The sequence below is a fragment of the Neofelis nebulosa genome, chromosome 2 (assembly GCF_028018385.1).
Source record: "Neofelis nebulosa isolate mNeoNeb1 chromosome 2, mNeoNeb1.pri, whole genome shotgun sequence".
Classification (NCBI taxonomy): Eukaryota; Metazoa; Chordata; class Mammalia; order Carnivora; family Felidae; genus Neofelis; species Neofelis nebulosa.
In genome coordinates this window covers 208,389,152-208,405,374 of record NC_080783.1, presented here as the reverse complement: position 1 = coordinate 208,405,374, position 16,223 = coordinate 208,389,152, and the positions used below count along the sequence as shown (strand labels likewise).

At 54.6% G+C, this 16,223-nt stretch overlaps 2 protein-coding genes across 2 annotated transcripts; one reads left to right on the top strand and one right to left on the bottom strand.

Annotated features, from left to right (window-relative positions):
* The first annotated feature begins 58 nt into the window (after positions 1-58).
* MRTO4 (MRT4 homolog, ribosome maturation factor) lies at positions 59-6,421 on the top strand. The gene is made up of 8 exons (XM_058718882.1): positions 59-228; positions 2,666-2,724; positions 4,121-4,224; positions 4,927-5,008; positions 5,187-5,254; positions 5,517-5,668; positions 6,065-6,141; positions 6,252-6,421. Exons 1-8 carry the CDS (start codon positions 201-203, stop codon positions 6,396-6,398), a joined length of 717 nt encoding a protein of 238 aa, XP_058574865.1. The 5' UTR covers positions 59-200; the 3' UTR covers positions 6,399-6,421.
* A 20-nt stretch (positions 6,422-6,441) lies between these two features.
* Positions 6,442-16,191, bottom strand: LOC131505377 (aflatoxin B1 aldehyde reductase member 4-like). The gene is given in 8 exon segments (XM_058718877.1): positions 6,442-7,256; positions 8,286-8,511; positions 9,365-9,438; positions 10,038-10,435; positions 11,164-11,268; positions 11,466-11,619; positions 11,621-11,651; positions 14,021-16,191. Coding segments are annotated over 5 exon segments (1,107 nt in total). The 5' UTR covers positions 14,667-16,191; the 3' UTR covers positions 6,442-7,256; positions 8,286-8,511; positions 9,365-9,438; positions 10,038-10,264.
* Positions 16,192-16,223: the final 32 nt, after the last annotated feature.

Below are 16,223 nucleotides of genomic sequence, written 5' to 3'. Positions count from 1 at the left end.
TCGCTGGGGCCCTCGGGATTTGGAGGCCTCCGGGTGCGCTTAATGTCGCCCTAGAGAAGTCTGGGTGGAAAGAGGCGGGCTGTGGGGCAGATTGGGTCAGGCACGCGCGAGGGCAGCCCCGGAGGGCCGTCCCAGAGGCCCCCGCGCCACCCGGGTCCTAACAGGCAGCACCGCCTTCCGACACATGTGCGTGCAGCGCGATGCCCAAATCCAAGCGCGACAAGAAAGGTGAGTGAGGGGTCCTGGGATCCGGGGGAGCACCGCCGGCTGGCTGCCAGCTTCGGTGGGGACGTGAGTGGGACGCCAGGGCCTCCGCGAGGAGCTCCGAGTGGGACGCCGGGGCCTCCATGAGGAGTTCCTCGGACTAGCTGGGAGCTGCGAGAGGGCTTCGCGACTGGGGTCCGGAGTCTGCTCCGGTCAGGGGAACGGAGACTGTCTTGCCGGGCCTTCAGTGCTTTTCCAAGGCTTATTGGGCCGGAAAACAGCTTCTGAGCACCCGAGCACCCGATCTCGCCTTCGCCCACCTTTTCCACCCTAGCCCATCTTCCTTAGCTCTTCGCGCGCCTGCCACCCTGGCCGCTTTTCCTTTAAGACGGGTTTAATCCCAAATCTGGCCTTTTCACTTGCCGTTGCCTCTGTCTGGCATGCTTATGTTTCGGTCTTCATGTGCCTGGGTCTGTCTCAGCTGACAGTTCATAAAGGCACGTCTTAAAAGGCCATTTCTGACTCTTTTATTGTGGTAGTGTCTCTCCCATACAGACTCTCTAGCACAGCCACTGAACAAATATACTTGGGAGCCTAGTACTATTGCATCCACACGACTCCTGAAACAGAATGCTACCGGCACCAGTGACAGTCACAACAAAGTTTATTGCAATGAGAGGCAAGGCCGATCGATGGGGACCAACACTCTTGATCAGAGTGCAGCCTCGAACAGCCAGGGTACAGAGTTTTTATGGCCGATCACATCGTTTTAGCATCACCTGGGAACAGAACAGCAAAACAGTTCCCAGACTAGTTAGAAACAGTTCCCAGATGAGTTAGAAACAGTTGCCGGATGAGGTGATTATTTTAGACTTTCTGCCGCTAAGTTGCAACCAGTGGATCTCCTTGACCTTGCCTCTGATGCTCTTTTCTTTGAACTTTTGTTTCCTTAGTTGGTGAAGCCTGATTTACAAGAGTAGGAAGCGTAATTTACAAGAGTAAAGCAAGACTGTTATCTCTCGACTTTCAGTGTCAAAACAAAGCTGTTATTTTTCAAGCTACAGTGTCAACACAAAGCTGTTATCTCTCAAGCTACAGTTAGCCCTACACTACAATTTAACCCTTACAGTACTCTAGGCATTGGAGGATACAGCAGTTACAACAAGAAGACCTAGAGTCCTCAATGAGTTTAACATTTAATCACTGGAAATGTTATCCCCCAAAACACCAAAAATCCTATACGGTCAGATTCTAATGAGTCTTATGGACTAAAGATAAAGAAGTGATATTTCATATAATGCAGCCAGAGAGAGGTCTCTGATGAGCTGACAAGTGAGCAGAAACCTAAAGAAAGGAAGTGAGCAATCCACGGAGTTACCCGGGAGAATGGTATTCCAAGGAGAGGGAAGATAAAGTGCAGAGGGGCTGTGTGGCTGGAGCAGAGTAAGCAAAGAAGGGGAGGGAGGTGGGCAAAGAAGACAGGGCTTTACAAGCCTTTGCAAGGAATTGGCTTTCACACCCAGGTGAAATGGGTAGCCACCTGGGAGCTTGAGCAGAGGGATGACAGGGCTTAACTTTTAAAAGATCACCCTAATTTCCTTGTTGAGAACAGACTGGGGAAAGTGAAGCTAGAGGGCAAGGCTGGAAGGAATGAGACCAGCAGCAATCCAAGAGAGGGTCACACTGGCTTGGTCCACTATTGTAGCAGTGAACCTGGTGGGAAATGGACAGTGGCGTTCTGTTTGCCCTCCTGTGCTGCCCTTACCCTGACTGGCATGATTGATTACCTTTCCAGGTATACGCCTTGTGAGTGCCAGGCAGACTGAATAAGAAATAGCCCCTTACTGGGGACACTCATGGCCTTGCATTTGATGCTTTGTTAAGTGTTTGTGGAATGACTGGGTTCGGTAGAGGGAACCCTGGTGAGATGGCAAATGCCAAACCCTTCTGGATATGAGGAAATTGGGCCCCAGCTCTTGGTAGAGGTGCTTGCCCTCCCCAAAAAGACATTGCTGCATCCAAACTGCAGAACAGGTTGTAGCAGAGAAGATAGAGTCCCCAGATTCATCATTCCACAGCTTAAGCCACCAAGATTTTCTCTACGCACCATGGGGAGTGGAGGGAGGGGATCAAAAAGGGCCCTGGCAAGCTAGGTATCCCTCTGAAAACCGTCCAAGAACAGGAACAAGCCCCGCCCCCACACCTCGGTACAGCTTTTTAGGTTAGCCTAATAGGAGCGAGGGAACACCTGGTTTGTCTAAGTAACAGGAAGTATGTCAAGGGATCTCCAGGCTCAGGAAAACTAGAGAGTTGGCGTTCTGGGGACCCTGGGAATACAAAGCCCTGGTGCCTTTCCTCAGGCTGGCTTGGTCCAGCTGAGCTACCAAAGAGGAGAAGGAAGTGAGCCTGCAAGGCTTCTGGATATGTGTCTCATCATCTATCTTTTTCTTCTTTGTATTAGTTTCCTTAACCAAAACTGCCAAGAAAGGCTTAGAACTGAAACAGAACCTGATAGAAGAGGTAAGAGCTCATTCTTTTTATCGGTTCAGATTTTGGTTTATAAAGGTGGCTATAGGGTTGTCAGGGAAATAACTTTTTTAAAACACACACACACATACACACACACACACAAACATCACAACCACCACAAGGTGCTGGTTCAGCCCTTTTTCCTCCAGCAACAGCACCCGATAAAAACCCCCGTAGTAACGATTTCTGGTTTTCACAGAGCTCTTACTCTGTGCATGGCACCCCACTAAGTACTCCATGTGTGTTCCACTTCATTCATACGTGTCTATGAATAATGATCACTGTTATGCATCTAGGTAACAGAAACTTAAATTTGGTAGCCTGCCCAGTGTCAAAAAGCTGTACAGTCACAGGGCACCTGGCTGGCTCAGTCTATAGAGCATATGACTCTTGATCTCAGGGTCATGATTTCAGGTCTCATGACGGGCATAGAACTTACTTTTGAAAGGTGGGGGTGCACCTGGGTGGCTCAGTTGTTAAGCATCTGACTTTGGCTCAGCTCATGATCACAGTTTGTGAGTTTGAGTCCCACATCAGGTCGGGTGAGCTCAAGGCTTTGGGTGAGCCCTGCCTGCCTCTCTCTCTCTCTCTCTCTCTCTCAAAAAAAAAAAAAAGGGGGGCGCCTGGGTGGCGCAGTCGGTTAAGCGTCCGACTTCAGCCAGGTCACGATCTCGCGGTCCGTGAGTTCGAGCCCCGCGTCAGGCTCTGGGCCGATGGCTCGGAGCCTGGAGCCTGTTTCCGATTCTGTGTCTCCCTCTCTCTCTGCCCCTCCCCCGTTCATGCTCTGTCTCTCTCTGTCCCAAAAATAAAAAAATTAAAAAAAAAAAAAAAAAAGCTCTGGGGTTACTAGATGTAAGTGTACCAGCCAGCCCCCTGTCTACATTGCTGCAAGGCTGCAAGCTGGGTGACAGTAGATTGTCCTCCAGCACAGTGATTCCTTTTCCGTGAGACCTTGTCATGGCTGCAGCCAGCACTGTGGGCAGAGCGGGGCCGATGAGCCGCTTTTTCTTAGTAAATAATAAGGTGTTACAGATTTCCATTTCACAGGAGCCTTCCAAGTGTGGCTGAGCGTTTCTGGGTTGTCAGTTAACGGGCAAAGCAAAGCGATCCATTCCACTCATGGCCACAGATAACCTGGGAAGACCATGGGATGTTGACCCATGGCCCAGCTTCCCCTGCGCTTTGAGATCATGCCTGCTTTGCCTCAGGGGAGCCCCTGTAGTCCGTGATCATGACTTCAGTAATGGAAGTAAGGAGGAAATGATGAGATTAGAGCCTCCAGCTCTAAACTTCCACGGTTGTTAGGGACCTAGAGCAGATTTTTTCCCATCTGAGGCCCAACCCGTGCTGCCCCTTGAACTCCAGAACCCCTTGAATTGTCCCGCAGCTTCGGAAATGTGTGGACACATACAAGTACCTTTTCATCTTCTCCGTGGCCAACATGAGGAACAGCAAGCTGAAGGACATCCGGAACGCCTGGAAGCACAGTCGGTGAGCAGGTGGCGGGAAGAGGGCCTTTCTGGGTAGAGAAGCGGCCAGGGTGCTCTCAGAGCAAGGGGCGGTTATTGACCCTGCAGATACCACCTTATTAAGGATAAAGTGCCACACCCCCCAGAGGCACTTTTTAGCTGTTAAAACTGGCCTTGTGTTGAGCTTCTCACGGGCAGGATTTGGTAGTTGCTCAGGGAATGCCTGAGTAATGATCCCTCAGGAGAAGGGGCATCCTTATCCCTGGAGGCTGGTCCTTTTAGGAACATCCCGTCAGTTTTAAAATGTCGATGTGTCCTCTGAAATGACACAGTGACTTGAGAGCCATGTGGCGGGTACCTGCCCTTGGGGTGAGTCTCTGATGGTACGAGTGAGTCCTGGTGTGGCTCAGACCAGTGACTGTGCCTCTTCCACGTTTCCAGATTGGGGCGCTTAGTGGGTCACGTAATACCCACGGGCTGGTAGTCAATATTGTGAACGTTGAGGTCTTCAGGCAGGAAAATCACGAGAGGGATCCTTGGCTGTGGACAGAGCAGGCAGGGCTGTGTGGAAGAAGTAGGAGCCTCTGGCCACACCTCCTACTGCGGAACAGTCTGGGCCTGCGCTCGGGCTCCCTGGAACTGAGCCGGTTTGCACCTAATTGGGGGGGGGGGGGGGGGGGATGGGCAGGGCGCTTCCTTCACAGACCTCTCTTTTTCTGTGTAGGATGTTCTTTGGCAAAAACAAAGTGATGATGGTGGCTTTGGGTCGGAGCCCAGCCGACGAGTACAAGGACAACCTGCATCAGGTGAGTTTCTGGCCAGTGGCGGGATCAGTGAGAGCGAGGCCTGGCTTACAGCTCAGTTCTCCTTTAAACCCCAGACTCAGAATAGCACCCCCGCCCTACCAGCTCCTGACAACCAAAAACATCTCCAGATTTGGCCAGATGTCTAACGAGACTGGGCCGACCCTCTTTTGTTCTGTAGGTCAGCAAGAAGTTGAGGGGTGAGGTCGGTCTCCTTTTCACCAACCGCACCAAGGAGGAAGTGAATGAGTAAGTGTTACTGAGGAGCAGCAGGGAAGGAATAATCCGGGTACTTTATACAGTATGGAGGCGTTGAGTCAAAACTGGTTCCTGGAACACGGCTCCTGGGTCTTCCTTCTCTGCAGCACTGTGCTCGAGCTGACTGCTGGTCAGCAGCAGAGATGGACAGGGAGGTGGGGGTGGGGGGAGAAGAGGCCAGGGGGCCTGACTTCATGCGGGGCTGGGGGGCCAGTCAGGAGCCTCCCCTCCTACCACTGATCTTTTCCCAAAGGTGGTTCACGAAATACACAGAAATGGACTTCGCTCGAGCTGGAAACAAAGCAACTTTCACCGTGACCCTGGACCCGGGACCCCTGGAGCAGTTCCCCCACTCCATGGAGCCACAGCTGAGGCAGCTGGGCCTGCCCACTGCCCTCAAGAGAGGTACGGGTTAGTCCCTGTAGCGGAAAGGTCACAACTTAGCTGCCGGGAATGCAAGCTTGTGAGCTCAACAGACCCCCTCTGGCTTTGTGGCTGAGCAGGTTATTTCTGCCGGCCTCCGTTTTCTCCTGTGAAAGTGGGACTGAGTGACCACCTCTTGCTCGGGACGAGAGTGGCAGTAACTTGCAGCCAGAATTCAGCTAAAGGACACAAGGGAGGCTTCATCCCCCCGCAGACCCTCCTGAACGCTTGCTGGCTTAGCACGAGTGTGCTGGGGTTGGGCAAGGTGGAGTGGGGTCGGGGGTGCCAGCCAGCCCCCTCCCGGCTCTGGGCAGTCGGCAGAGAGCTGTGCACAGGCCTCTGTGCAGAAGTCACTGTGTGGGGTCCCCTTCTCTGTAGGTGTGGTGACCCTGCTGTCTGACTACGAGGTGTGCAAGGAGGGCGATGTGCTGACCCCAGAGCAGGCCCGCGTGCTGGTGAGTCTGACCCCTTCTGCATCCTGTGGCCTGTAGCACAAGGGACCACGGCCACTTCGTGCCACACATGCTCCTCCTGACCATTGGTTCCCTTTGCACATCTCTTGCAGAAGCTTTTTGGATATGAGATGGCTGAATTCAAGGTCACCATCAAATACATGTGGGACGCACAGTCTGGAAGGTTTCAGCCGATGGGAGAGGACTTGCCTGAGAGTGCGCCCGAGTCAGCAGAAGAATCAGAGGGTGAAGACGACTGACAGGCACTTGGGGCCAGGACACGTGGGAGCAGCAGGGAGCGCAAGACGGATGGACTGCTTTTCTATAAGGTGTAAAACTATCTGCAGGATGGCTCCCTGTGGACAACAAAGAGGAATTTTCCTAGAAAAAAGACCTTGGCTTGGGCTTTGGTTTGGATTCCCAGGATGCCTTTCCTTTTCCGCGAGCCAGTTTCCCGCGCTGGCTCCTGCGTGACGGCTGGGGTGGGAGAGCCGCCACCTGCGCTGGCAGTTCGCTCCTCTGGCCTCTGTGTCCCCCTACTGGACACGGGGTTTGCCAAGGAATACGGGAGCCCTGGCCGCCCTTCCTTCCGCTTTCTTCCCCTCCTCCCAAACCAGGGCCGGGAGTCTTACAGAGAAGGAGGGACACTTTCACTAAGACCAGAGTAAAGCCACTGCTGAAACCCAGAGCAGATATTAAAACTGCTTAACAGCACACCGGGACCTCTTATTCTTGGTAGTGACTCCAGCGGTAGGTTTTTACCTAAATTGTTCTTGGTGGCGAGTATCCCGCGAAGGATCTCTGAGTGACAGGAAATCTTCGGGATGTGTGGCCCTCTTTCTCTTTTGTGTGTAGCAGCATGAGTGCCATCTCCAGCCGCAGTGTCGAGAGATCAGGCTGGATTCGGGACAGGAGGCTGGGAAGCCTAATCCGTGCTCCTGCCCTCTCCCCCCAAGCCCTCGGGAAGGACAGGAACCAGGCTGCAGGCAGCAGAGGAAACAGATTCACCAGGTTCGCTCCCGGGCTGGGCAGCCAGGTCTAGCACCCGCTTTGTCCAAGCAGGAAGTGGCCGAGTGGACCACAGCCCCAGCCCTTTCACGTGAAGGCAGCTGGGGGCACTGTGGGAGTAGAGGAAATAAACAGCTTGTGAACTGGGACTGGGGAGAGAAAACAGGCTCACTAAAGCCGTTTAAGGCCCAGGGTGAAAGTGTGAAAGACGAGGCCCTCTGCCACCCCAAGCCAGCACTGGCCCTAGCAGAAGTCATCGGGACGTTGGTGGCAGCCAGGTGCCAGGCTGCATGACGGGGGGCTATAGGGGCCCTTCCTCAGTTGCCAGGTTCTGTGCCAGCTGCTCCAGGCTGGACATGCCCAGGATGACTGCACCCCCCCCCCCCCCCCCCACCGTGAGCACCTTGCAAGGGGAGACAGCCACATGGGAACTGTTAATGCACCATAGCAACCAGCCCTGCCCCGCCCCTGCTGAGACCTGGTGTCAGATTCTGCCTACATCCTATTTTATTCCAGAAAAAATTTATGTCTTGAAAGCCTTGCCTCTGCAGGCAGACGTGAGTTCAGAGGCGCTCCCCTGTGCTGCTCGGCAGCTGGGTAAACCTGGGTTAGTTACTTGACCTCCCCAAGCTTCAGACTTCCTTTACTATGCAGGGTGGCTGTGGGAATTAAAATCTTGTGAAGGATTTACTTCAGGCCTGGCACTTACCCGCTCAAGAAAGGGCAGCCCTCAGTAGGCCATGGCTTGAGCCAGAGGAAGGTGTTAGGGACACAAGGGACAGCAGAGAGGGGAACCCTGCCAGGCAGAGTCAGACTCTGTGGAGTGTGCCCCCTGGGACAGAACAAACGCTAATGGCTAAAAAGTGTCCATTTCAGAGTCCAATCTGTGCTCATGTAGCTGCGGGACCTTAACGGCCTCTGAAATGTTTCCCCACACGTAAAATTGGGATAATCACTCTTCTAGGGCCAGTAGAGCGCGTAATGTGGCATTGAGGAAACCGGATTAGCATGAAGAAATACCGGAAGAAAAGGAATAATCTCGGAAACCATCAAATAATTGTGTAGCCCTCTCCCTTCCGTTGTCCCCCTCAGCCCACCAAACAAAAAAGGGGAAAAACCCATCCGGGACAGCGGGTTACCCGGAGCTGGGGGCGCTGCCGCAGTGTGCACGGCCTTCTCCATCAGGGCAATGGTCTTGAAGTGGTGTTCCTTCCAGAAGCTGGGCAGGTGGGGTGGGTGGCACAGCGGTCAGTGCCAGGAGGTTACTCCAGGGCAGGTATCCACACGCCGGTCCCTGAGGCGCTGAGAAGCCAACCTCTTAGCATGCATGTGGCCTTCCGGTCCCCCAGCGGGGCATCTTGTAGTCTGGTGGTGGGGGTAGAGAGCACACAGTGGGCAAGAGGAAGAATGCTTGCATTTAACATGCTCACTTCACTAGGTGTGAACAACACAACCCCCCAAATCGGGACCCAGGTCACCAGGGTGCCGCCTGCCACCGGCCCCACGAGTCCCATCTCTGAGCTTGGCTGAAGCCACCTGCCTCCACTTTTCCCTGCTCAGTGAGGAGAGGGGACGCTCCGTGCCAGCCCCTTGCAGCAAATGCAGAATGTAAAGGAGATAATGGACCCCATCATGCTTTGTAAACTAAAGAGCAGACAACGTCAAAATTATCAGGCCTTGATTCCCCAGGGTGAAGCCCAGGCCCTGGCTGCTTCACTGCTGGGGCAATGGCTCCTAAAGTGACAACCTGGCCTGAAAGGTCAGAAAATGCAGTGAGGAGAGGGGGATGCTGGATGAGGACTGACATCACAGCAGTGCACACAGAGTGATCTCACGTATCAGACACTTTAAAAGTCCTTGGCCCGGGGTGTCTTGGTGGCTCAGTCGGTTGAGCATCCAGCTTCGGCTCATGTCATGATCTCACGGTTCATGGGTTTGAGCCCCACATCAGGCTCTGTGCTGACCGCTTGCTCAGAGCCTGGAGCCTGCTTTGGATTCTGTGTCTCCTCTCTCTGCCCCTCCCCCGCTCACGCTTTGTCTCACTCTGTTTCTCAAAAATAAAAATTTAAAAAAAAAAAGAAAATGAAAAGAAAAAAAAAGTCCTCGGCCCTTTGAACAATACTAAACATTGGAGCCTCCTGCACAAAACTCAGCTTCTTGTTCTGGTCCCAGCGACGTTGGGGTGGGGAAGGCAAGTAAACTACACACAGAAATTAACCTTGGAGGCTCATCTTCATTAATGTAGAAAGATTCAGTAGGAGCTTTCCAGCAATCCATGGATGGTGTCTAGATCTGGTAAATGGAGGAACAGCGATAAGGTGTGCATTTCGGGGCTCTTGCAGTAAAGAGCTGTTTAAATCCTCACGACTGATGAGTGCAACTTGGAAATGGGTTGCTTTGAGCCATGGGTACATATTGATGGCTTTTTCAAATTTTAGAAAGTGGGAAACGGAAGGGAAGAAGGCTGATCCCAACATTTGTTCAACTGTAACTATCGACTGGTAATGATCTCATGGCCAAGAGATTACAAAACTCAGATCCCTTTGCCCGAGGTGAAGGGCCCACTAGCAGTGGGGCAGGAGTGCCAGGTTTCCCAAGTCCTCATCCAAGGGCCCCCCTCCCGCTGTGCGCAGCGGGTGAGCCCTTCCAGGGAGAGTCTTGGGGACCTGCCAGAAGGCCCAGGGATCACATTCCCAGTCCAGGCCCTAATCCCTCCCAGGAGACACGATATAGTGGCAGCAGGGATCGGGGAAGAGTCAGGAATGCAGGGGCCTCGGTCTGAGCACCAGGAGGAAGTGCCGGTCCACAGGAAATCAGCCCCAGAGACCCCCTATTTCAGACTAGGGGGACCCAGGCCAACTCTTGTGGGACACGGCCCACCTCCAGCTCACCTTTTCTTGTACGTCTCAGCCCAGTTATCCCCAGAGAAGCAGTCCACAGGTGGCTCCCCACCATCGTCCTCCTTGTACTTGCCGGTCAGCGGGAAGACTGCCATCAGATCCACTGGCCCTCACCACTCCCACAAGCTGTTCCAGACTGGCGGGGGGATGGCAGGGAACCCAGGAGAGCCGGAGGACCCAGCCCAGCCTCCCAGGTCCTGGGCCGGGCATCTACTATGTCAGGAATAGTCAGACACAGGGGCCGGGAATGCCCTCCCGCCCACGGGGAGCCTGTCCACACGGCAGCCCATACCAGCCAGAGGGTTGTAGGCATAGAACCTCAATAAAAAGTGCCTGAGGCAGGGGAGGAGCTCCGTCTCCACCTGCTGGGCGGTGGCCTTGTACATGCCCTGCAGATAGAAGAGCCAGATGGAGAGGATACACATGTCAAAGGAAGAGACCTCAAATCTTCCCTTGCAGAACCCCCAGTTTGCACCCTATCAATCCTAGGGCCTTAACACTCAGGGCGTATGCTTAGTGGAAGGAAAATTCATTTATTCAGCCAACATTTCTGAGCACCAACTATGGGCTGGACATTGAATTTCCATCCACACACCCAAAGGACAAGGCCTCAGCCCTGAGAGATTTAATAGCAAGGTAGAGCGTAAACGGGTATAATCGAGACAAGCCTCAAGTACACTAGTAAGTTCTGTGAGCAGTGCCTGGCACCAAGTAGAGGTTCAAACATTTGCTGGATGAATGAGAAGGAGATACGTAGAGTCTGAGATCTCAGGTTCCTCTGGGGCATCGAGACGGGCCATCTAAGTGGGGCCTGAGCGCTTACTTCTACCAGGGAGAAGGGGAGGAGTGGTCCAGGCTGACGCACAGAGACAGGGCGGGAAGGAAGGGCCCGAGGAGTACATGCGGGCCATGAGGGGAGCCAGGGCCAGAGCCAACAGGTGCCCGTGGGTCAAGCTGAGGAGCCTGCACCTCATCCCCATGGCACCCGGCAGCCCTCTACAGGCTGTCGGTAGGGGAGTGACTGCTAAGGAGAGGGCACAGGAAGCAGTCGGAGGGGCCAGGGGAACCCGGGATCAGCAGCAGCCCCGCGGATGGGCCCTGCAGCCCCGGCCCTCACCTGGTACACCGTGGGCAGGATCCAGCCGCTGCTCTTGCAGAGGGTACAGATCTCGGCCACCTCCCAGGCAGCATAGTTGGAGAGGCCAAGCTCCACAAACTTGCCCTGCAGAGGAGAGGCCTCAGTCAGAAGCCGCCACGGCCCAGGACTCTAGAAAGGGGAGACAGGGGTGGGGACCCCGGGAGAGGGGTCTGCCCCCAGCTCTGCTCTGGGACTCCCCTGGTGCCTCCACCCTCCTGGGCAACGGCAGGCCAAGGAGAGGACCGGCAGACCACTTCCTGGAGCTCGGAGGCTGGCCTCACCTCCTGGTGCAGCTGGTGGCAGGCACGCAGCGTCTCTTCCACGGGGGTGTCGTGGTCAGGGGCATGCAGGCAGAAGAGGTCCACCTTGGAGCACCGCAGCCGCTTCAGTGATGTCTGCAGCTGGGTCCGGAGACTGTCAGGCTTCAGCGACAGTCTCCCAGGGATTGGCCTTGGTGGCGACTTTTGCTTTGGGGGGAGTAAAATTAGAATTCAAACCCATCTGCTGAACACCGGAGAGAGTCTAGCGTAATGGCTAAGACACATCTGGGTTTGTATCCCAACTCTGCCATTACTAGCTCTGTGACCAAGTCACTTAACCTCTCTGAGCCTCAATATTCTCAACTGTCAACTGGTAGTGACCATGGTGCTATCTTGCATGGTGGTCCCAAGGATTGATCAGAACTTGAATGGACATGCTCATTGTCATCACTATGATGGATTATTTACCAGGCACTAAGGCTGGTGAAGCCAACAGTTGGTCCCTGCCCTCAAGGACTCACTGTCTAAGGGGCTACTATACAGTAAGTGAGGCAATGATATGTACAAGGTGCTAGGGGAGCCCAGAGCATAGAGGCATGAGGCCCCCTGGGAGTTCAGGGAAAGCTGCCTTTAGAATCTGAATCTTGGTCTCCAAGGAGAAGTCAGCAGCTGCCAGTTGAGGAAGGGCGGGAAGTTCATTCCAGAGGGTGAGGACAAGGGCAAAAGCCCAGAGGAAAAGAACAGAGGAGCCATGCCTGCAGTTCCAGGGATCTGCAGCACCGGGTTCAGGCGGGTGCACGAGGCAAGAGAAGGCCCACAGACCGGATGCAAAGGGACTTGAGAGCACCCTGTGGAATCTGGACTTTACAGGGCCACGGGGAGCCTCTGAACACCTTCCAGCTGGGGAGCTAAGTGGACGGTCTTGCAGTTTTGAAAGATGAATCTGAACAAAGCATGGATAAAGAGCCTCGGGCAGGTCCGGAACCAGGGAGACCAGCAAGGGGACCATGGCAGGAAATCAGGAAAGAGGGGCAAGAGGCTGGAGCATGGGCCCCGGGGAAGGAAACGCAGGAACCCATCAGAGAAATAGCCCAGTGCCATCTGCATTGAGTCAGGTTCATTACATACTTTTCTCTCGAGCCCCCATTAAGAATCTAGGGTGGCCGGACTGATGGGTGGGAGGAGGGCCCTCTCTGCACATTTGGGGCTTGGCCAGTCAGCTCAGCCGACCGGAGGGCAGTCAGCAGGATAGAGGACGGCCCACTTGGAAAAGTTTCATTCCCTCACCTCCTCACCCTCTGCCCCTCCCTGTTCTTCAAGTGAATTAAACTTCGGATCTGAGGTTTGAGGACTTTGGCCCAGCCAGCTCCGACAGGAAAGAAGGAAGAGAAGGAGGGCTTGGAGAAGAAAACACCTTCAGGAATAAGACCAGAGCGGTCAGAGAGGCAACCAGGTGATCTGGAAAGCATGAGCACCGAGACACAGGCATGTTCTCTTGTTCCAGATCCAGCATGCTGTGAATCACGGGAGAAACCAGGCAAGACTCTACGAGAGGGGAGAAGAGCTTGAGTGACACAGCGCGTGTCCTAATAACACTACCGATAGTAACAGCCAGTATCGCTGAGCCCTCTCTGTACCCGCCCAGCACTGCCCGAAGCTTTTCACATGGCATCAGACCGAGAATGGACGTTCCCCTGCCCACACACAAACCCTCCACTTAGCTACATCTGCCTGCTCCAACACCCTTGGCTTTGCCAAATCGCATTCCCTTGGCACCCCTGCTGCCCACTGTGTGGACGCCTGTTCTCTTCTTACTCCTTGGCGGACTCTATCAGTTCTTCAGTGTCTAATGTTCCCTCTTCTGAGCTTTCTTCAACGGCCCCTGGGGAAATTCTCCCTCTTGTGGGCTTCGCCCAGCCTTCTCTGGAATCCCAGCTCCCTGGACTGGGTTAGTGCCAATTTCCCTTCTATGACCTCAGAGGCTAGCACGGAGGGCAGTTAGAAACGCTACCACCTCCCCTCTCCCATCCTGCCTGCTCTGCCCACTGAGTAACCGCAGCTGCCAGGCACTGCCAGGCACTGCCAGTCTCGTGAAGTGGGAGGCACTGCCGACTGAACGTGGCACCCCGAGCTCCACAGAGCAAAGTCTAGGGCCCAGAGCAAGGAGGATGCAGATCTCCCACCTGTCCCAAAGTCTGATCCGGGGCTGTGCCAGGGAATGCCAGAACAGTAGGGGCAGGGTTCTAGCAGATGGGACCCGCACAGGGCACCCGCGGGGGGCGGGAAAGGGGGCAGGCACTGCACAGCACCAGATCCAACCCTTTCAGTGCCCCCTAGAAGAGCTAACCAAGGCGTCCCAGACTGGACCTGTGTGGGACATTGTTGTAGGAAGGGGACTGGACGATCTTCTCGGAAGGGAAAAGAGGAAACGAAGGAGGTCAGGACAAAGGATGTCCGGCTGTCTGGAGCTAGACGTTCACGGAGTTGCCGGGAGGTCGGCGCCCGGGAGGGGCGCGCGACTGGGACACGGCTGGGGCCGGCTGGGCGCCGCAAAGTGCACGGGAGGGACAAGTTACCTCTGCAGTCGCCGCCGCCCAGCCCGAGGCCCAGGCCGCCCAGGATGCTCTCGGACTGGCCGTCGCTGTACATGAAGGCCGTGTCCAGCTCCGTGTGGCCGCGCTCCAGGAAGGCGCGCACCGCCGCGGCGCTGGCTGGGGCATCCATGCGGCGCCCCATTTCTAAGGTGCCCAGCACTGTGGCGGGTCAGGCCGGGGCCCCCGAAGCGGCCCGCGCGGCGACAGTGGCCGGGACTTGGCGGCGGCGGCGGGCCACTCTGGCGCCCCGGGGCGTGGAGCGCTGCCGTCGGGAGGCGGCGGGAGTCAGCGCCAGCCGAAATCCTCTCCGAGGTGTCTCGGGCCACGCCCACCGGCGTTGGGGGCGGAGTTCGGAGGCCGAAGGGGGCAGGGCTTTGGGGACCGCGTGCGCTTGGTTGGCAAGGAGGGTTGAGCTAGTTCTGAGGGTTTCCAGCGAACCCGAAGGCCAACGGCTGGCCCTCCTGGGGCCTCGCTGCCACGTCTCCCCACCTCCCTCGGCCTCCCCTCGCCCTGAACTGTTCCGGGGGCCCGGCGTCGTTCCGGAGGGGGTTTTCCTACGCGCTGAAGTGTCTTGATGTGAGAGGCCTTGGCTGGGGGAATGAGGCTCTCGGGGCTGTCCCGCCGCCATGCGATCCCAGAAGTGGGTGTGTGATCCCTCCAGTTCCGACTTGCCAAAGGCTTTAGCCCGAGGCCCTGTGGAGTGACAAGCAGAGACAGTCAGGCTCGGATTAATCTATCCCAGCGAAAATACCTTTCCAACATGAAGGCAAAATAAAGGCTCTGTTCAGACAAGCAGAGGGACAGAGCATTCACAGCAAACTTCCACTGTTAGAAGTATTTGTAGACCAAAGGAATTCGATTTTCGAATTTACCCACACAAAACATGAGGGGTGCTGGAGGTGGTCAACGTGGGTGAATACAAAACACATTTGTTTAACCTTTAAAAAAGATCATTGCGTTTTTATAAAATTAAACATAAGTTTACCATATGACTCCCCGAAAGCCTATGTTCACACGGAAGTCTACACACCTGTGTTTTAAATTTTTTTTTAATGTTTATTTAGTTTTGAGAGACAGAGTGTGAGTGGGGGAGGGGCAGAGAGAGGGAGACACAGAATCGGAAGCAGGCTCCAGGCTCTGAGCTGTCAGCACAGAGCCCGACGTGGGGCTGGAACTCACGGACCGCGAGATCATGACCTGAGCTAAAGTTGGATGCTTAACCGACTGAGCCACCAAGGTGCCCCTAAATTTTTTTTTTAATGTTTATTTACTTTTGAGAGACAGAGAGAGACTGTGAATGGGGGAAGAGGAGAAAGAGAGGGGGACAAGGATCGGAAGCAGGCTCTGTGCTGACAGCAGTGAGCCTGATGAGGGGCTCCAACTCACAAACTGTAAGAATATTACCTGAGCTGAAGTCGGAGGCTTAACCTACTGAGCCACCCAGGTGCCTGGGAACCATCCATTTTATTGTGGGTGAAGACAAAGAAGGGTGACTGCTTTTGTAGAGAATGACATTTTGTCTGTAAGTTGTTTCCCTCTAGCTGACAAATGGGACATTTCTTAGAACAAAGAGCCTGATTGGTGGTTTGGTCTAGAATTTCCAAGTTAAGCCCCTTTCCTTACTTCACGTTTAGCAAGCTCAGAGTGTTGACTTCTGCTGCTTGCCTCCCTTGCCCAGAGCTAAACCGGTATTTCCGCACCGGGAATGCTCAAATCCCAGCCACGAGACCTGGGATTTTCTTTTCCAGCCTTGGGTGCCTCCTGCTTGGAGGAGGGAAACGGGGCCCCTGGCTGCCCATGCCACACTTCCAGCAGCACGAGACCCAGGGCTAAGGCTGAGTGTCTTACAGATGACAAGGAGACAGGAGGCTTTCACTAAGAGTAAAGCCATTCCTGAAATTGAGTTTGCGAAAAATGTTCCGCAGCATCTTAGGAGGTGCCTGGGAGCATCTTTATTCTTCTTGGCAGAGACTCTAATGGAAGGTTTTGGCCTTGATGATTCTAAGTACCTCCATTTCATGAGGAGATTCTGAATAAGAGAAAATGCCCTTCAGGGTGTATGGCCTACTTTTCTTCCTTTGTGTACAGCAGAGTGAGGGCCAGCTCAAACCTGCTGTTGAGAGTTCAGGCTGGATTTGGGACAGAAGGCAGGGGAGACCCTCGAGAGGGCAGCCTGCACTGTACC